At 38.7% G+C, this 5,039-nt stretch overlaps 1 protein-coding gene across 1 annotated transcript; it reads right to left on the reverse strand.

Moving 5' to 3' along the window:
- On the reverse strand, positions 1–3,990 carry LOC146388553 (cytochrome P450 2K1-like). The gene is made up of 9 exons (XM_084925924.1): positions 3,510–3,990; positions 3,249–3,411; positions 3,016–3,165; positions 1,806–1,966; positions 1,281–1,460; positions 1,056–1,197; positions 773–957; positions 531–672; positions 1–448 (listed from the first exon to the last, which is right to left on the reverse strand). Exons 1-9 carry the CDS (start codon positions 3,702–3,704, stop codon positions 261–263), a joined length of 1,506 nt encoding a protein of 501 aa, XP_084782050.1. The 5' UTR covers positions 3,705–3,990; the 3' UTR covers positions 1–260.
- Positions 3,991–5,039: the final 1,049 nt, after the last annotated feature.

Here is a 5,039-nt window from a genome sequence, read left to right on the forward strand (position 1 = left end):
ATGGATTTACTTTATTTACAATACAAACATAAGCGTAGATATATTGAGACCAATAAAAAGACTACTGTTTTGAAAGCAGTAGTTTTTTTGTTGGTCTTAATTTGTCATTAGAAAGGATTAATCAAGGAGGATATGTAGACTAAAGTAGATGTCAGTACATAGAATACCATCACTGTGCATTAGATTTACGGGTACTTCACTCTATAGACTAATGCCAATTCATAAGAAAAACACAGTTATCAAAAATTTCTGGTTCTTTTTCATTGGCGTCTGACAGCACACAGCTTCTGAGGTGAAGGAGAGAGTGTGAAGCCCACAACTGGTGTCAGGTCCAGTTCATCCTCTGAAACTCCAGGAGGGGGCGTGAATCGAAAGTGCTGAAGGAGAGACGTGAAGAACAGGAAGATCTCCATTCTGGCCAGACCTTCTCCGAGACACACCCTGTGCCCTGCAAGGACAGAGGTGAAAATGGTCCTAGGTATATGCAAGCGTAACATATTTGTTTATTTGGGGTTTTTTTTTAATGGCACCTGCAGAAAATGGCATGAAGGCATCTCTCCTGACAAATTTACCCTCCTGATCAAGGAAATGAGAAGGGTTAAAAGTAAATGGGTTCTCCCATTCACTCTCATCGTATAGGACTGAAGTGAGAAGGGGAAATACAGTAGTTCCCTGTAGCAGAAGTAAAGCATAATGTTCAAAATGTAAGTTAATATATAACAAAGAAAGAAAAACTAATTTGTGTTCATTGGAATAAATGTTAGCAGCAAACCTCTTTGATAAAATAGCCATGAAGGGAAACATCTCTGCTGGTTCTGTGAGGAATAGCCATGGGAACAAGGTTGCCGAGTCTTTGTGACTCATGGATAACAGCGTCAGTGTACGGCAGGTTCTTTCTGTCCTCGACACAAACTTGTCGACTTCCAACCACCCTGTTCAGCTCTTCCAGAACCTGGTCTGCATGTAAATGAAATATAAATCAAATTTGACAACATGTAAAAAAAAAAATTTAAGTTCATGTAAATTGAAACAAGCCTGGCGAGGAATTTCTGCACCTTGGATATGAGGGTACTTGGCCATGTACAGCAGACACCACTGAAGTGTATTTCCTGGTGTATCGGTTCCAGCTGCAAACAGATTCATCACACTGTAGAGCAGGTTATCGTCATGATAGTGTGAATCCTTGATTTCAGACTCCTAGCACGACATATGGAGAAGAGTAAATGCCGTTAATGAACAACATTAACAGTATAGGAGTGGAGTGACCGCTGATACCTCACCTCCAGTTTTTGCCTATGAATCAGAAACGCATCAACAAAGCATCTGCACATCTCAGGGTTGAAAGTCTCTTTAAGGTTTCCTATGATCCTTTTCATCTCCGCCTTGTTGTCTTCAACATTTTTCATCAAATCCCTCCAGTCTTTAAGAAAAGGACCCAGCCACGGAACTATGTTGTATATCTGTTAGAGTGACCAATACAAATAAATTATAGCCAGAAAACATAACTATGAAAATCATGAGCCCCATTTGAGCCTCATTTACTTATTATTGTTTGAACATGGGTTTCAAATTTTGACCTATTCGTCCTGATGCTGATAATCTTGGAATATTTGCCTTTTTCGTTATGTTTGAAGAGGTGTAATGATGCTTTTCTACACATTATTGTGCTATTAATTGAACATGTTTGTCTTGTTAACATTTAAATGAATTCATTAGACAAATAAGGAAAATCTTACAATTTCTAATTTCAGAAGAAATGTATATCTGTACTGATTTTCCATGTCAGCATTAAGTTATATAAGTACCAGAAGGGAAGCTGAGCCCGTCAGACGGATGGTCTCATTGTCTCTTTCCACCATAGCTTGGAAGACAGGATCTTTGTATTCAAACCTCTTTCCAAACATTATAGCTGATATAATGTTTGAAGCAGCATAAACTAGTGTCTGCCTATTGTTGAAGGCTTTCCCTGTAATAAAAAATAGTTATAAATAATTAGATATAAAATATATAATGAACTGCCACACATTATAAATACCTCAGTTTAGGCTCACTTTGAGATAATGTAGCATTAATGTCATACTGGCTGTTCTGACTCAGTGTTAAGGTTACTTTTTTTTTTTTAAACTAAAGTAGGATTATTGTGAAGTGTTAGACATCATAACCCAAAAATGTAAATGTATTGTTAGTTGAACAAAATAATGTTAATATCCACTCACTGACCATTTTATTGGGCACACCTGTTCAACTGCTTGTCAACACAACAATCTCACTGTCATTTAAGCATGTAGACATGGTCAAGAAGACCTGCTGAGGTTCAAAATGAGCATCAGAATGAGGATGAAGGATGACGTTTTTACTCTGATTTTCCAGCAAAACCTACTCAAGGGTTTACAAAAAATTGTCAAAAAAGAGAAAATATCCAGCAAACAACAGTTCTCAAACTGCTAAGAGGTGGGCAATGGTAACTCACAAAGCCACGTGTTGCAAACAAGGTATGCAGAAGAGCATCTCTGAATGCACAACATGTTGAACATTGAAGCAGATGGGCTAACAGCGAGAGATGGGCACACAAGGCGTCACTCCTCTCAGATAAGAACAGGAAAGTAAGGCTACAGATTGCACAGACAGTTTGAGTACAGTTCCCTGTACTCAAATGCCCTTCGCAGTCAACAGATCAAAGTCCAATAGAGTGCCTTTGGGATGTGGTGGGATGTGGGATTTAAATCCACAATGTGAAGCTGGCAAATCTACAACAGTGATGCCGTCCCGTTAATGACCAAAATCTGTGAAATGTTTCCAGCACCTTGTTGAATCTGTGCCATGATGAGTTAAACCACTTCTGAGCCCAAAATCGTCTCTAACCCAGTACGAGCATAGTGTACCTAATGAAATGGCCGTGGGTATATTTATATTCCTCTCTGCTAAGGTTACTAAGTATTTTGTTTATTGAGTCACTTGTTTAACCAATGTGATTGTGTTTGAACTTGTCAAATTGTTCAGTAGAGCTCATGTTACCTTGATGCTGTTTAAATTCTTGGATCAGATGGTGACATTCCTCAATGATTTTTCCCTCACTAATCCTCTTGCCCATTCCAAAATCTCTCAGGGTACTTAAAGCAAAGCGCCTCATTTCCTTCCACGAGTCACCATTGGAAAATAGTATTCCTGGAAGCAGATAAAACTGACTTTTTAACAAGAAGAAAATGAGAAAATAAATAAAGTCACTAACTCAAAGAGGATTTTCTTACCATGTCCTTTGTTAAAGTCATAGAAGACGGGCGTGACTTCTCTGTTTCCAAACTCTTCAGCATGGTTTACTAGAGCCTCTTTGACTGCCCTGTAACCTGCTATGACTATGACCTTCTTTAGTCCAAAGTAGACTGTAAACACTGGTCCATATGTTTTAGAAAGCTGAACAGAAATCATGTGCACATAGGTGAGACTCATAATCCGAAACAACAATGACAAAATTGTATTGTCTAAGATTTTTTTTTTTTAAAGTTTCTCACATCAAAGAGAGATTTGTCGAGCCTCTTGAGATCGACCTGCAGCAGGTTACCGAGCAGAAGAAAAGGTCTGGGTCCTGGAGGCTCTCTCCTTTCTTTAGAGCTGAAGCTGGATAAAAGAATCTGAATGATCAACAGGCCAATGATGACCCCCAAAAGCAAAACGGAAGTGGAGGACTTAAAAAGCTCTTCAAGCATGATCCTAGAAGCTTCCTCTTCTGCTTTTCAGAAACAAACACAGCAAGTCAGGATGTCAGAACAAGAAATCACTGTTCTGCCAATTTTGCCCCACACTTATGCAGGTGACGCTACAGATTAGACCAGGGGTGGGCAATCTCAGTCCACGAGGGCCGGTGTCCCTGCAGGTTTTAGATGTGTCCTCGAACCAACACAGCTGATTTAAATGGCTAAATTAGCTCCTCAACATGTCCTGAAGTTTTCCAGAGGCCTGGTAACGAACTAATCATGTGATTCAGGTGTGTTGACCCAATGTGAGATCTAAAACCTGCAGGGACACCGGCCCTCGTGGACTGAGATGTCCCACCCCTGGATTAGACCAATAGTGATGGGTCGGTCACGAATGAAATGGCTCTTAGAGCCGGTTCTTTGACGTGAACGATGTGAGCCGGCTCCTTATCGCGAGCCGTTTTTTTTTTTTTTTCTTTCTCTCACCCTCTCTCGCACTTTTTTCCGCTTTACTCAGCATGCGTGCTTTACGCTGGGAAGAGGGGGGAGGGGCGGTAGTTACACTCAGTAGCACAGGAACAGAGCAGGAGGGAGAGAGAGAGAAAGAGCCAAGGACAACAACGTCACATTAGAAAGATATAGTAATCATCCACAACTATTTTCAGTTGCAGATGATAAAGGATTCAGAAAATTTATTCATGCAGGTCCATATGACAGAGAATATGCATGTTCTTTTTGTTTTAATATTATAATTTATATTTAATTGTGTTGTGGTTTGCAGTGTTTTGTGTTGTTTCACTTTAAATTTGTAAAAGGGAAAAGCTGAAAATTTAAATAGTTAAAAGTTGAAATGTGAATAGTTGGTTTTTGTATTATATGATTTATTTATTACATTTTATGTGGAGTTAATAAGGCAAGGCAAGGCAAGTTTATTTGTATAGCACAATTCAACAACAAGGTGATTCAAAGTGCTTTACAGAGACATTAGAAACAAAAACAAATAAAAAGCATGATTTAAAATTGATTAAAACAAGCAAACAAACTAACTAACTAATTAACAAACAAACAAACAAAACAGTATATAAAATCAAAACAGATAAAATCAGAACAGTAGATAAAATCAGTAGTTAAATGTAAGTTTTGAAATTTAAGCTTAAAAGTGTGGATTTGGTGCTTTATTCAAATGCAGCTGAGAATAGGTGAGTCTTCAACCTGGATTTAAATAAACTGAGAGTTTCAGCTGATCTGAGGCTTTCTGGGAGTTTGTTCCACATATAAGGAGCATAAAAGCTGAATGCAGCTTCTCCGTGTCTGGTTCTGACTCTGGGAACTGATAAAAGACCGGAT

The sequence above is a fragment of the Perissodus microlepis genome, chromosome 4 (assembly GCF_051167445.1).
Source record: "Perissodus microlepis isolate ML-2025 ecotype Zambia chromosome 4, ASM5116744v1, whole genome shotgun sequence".
In the NCBI taxonomy this organism is placed as follows: Eukaryota; Metazoa; Chordata; class Actinopteri; order Cichliformes; family Cichlidae; genus Perissodus; species Perissodus microlepis.

Excerpts from the sequence above, each read along its gene's own strand:
- LOC146388553 (XM_084925924.1), bottom strand. The coding sequence starts at position 3,704 with ATGCTTGAAGAGCTTTTTAAGTCCTCCACTTCCGTTTTGCTTTTGGGG. Across the intron at positions 3,166-3,248 it reads TGACTTTAACAAAGGACATG|GAATACTATTTTCCAATGGT; the intron begins GTAAGAAAATCC and ends ATCTGCTTCCAG. Across the intron at positions 673-772 it reads ATGGCTATTTTATCAAAGAG|GGAACTACTGTATTTCCCCT; the intron begins GTTTGCTGCTAA and ends CTTCTGCTACAG.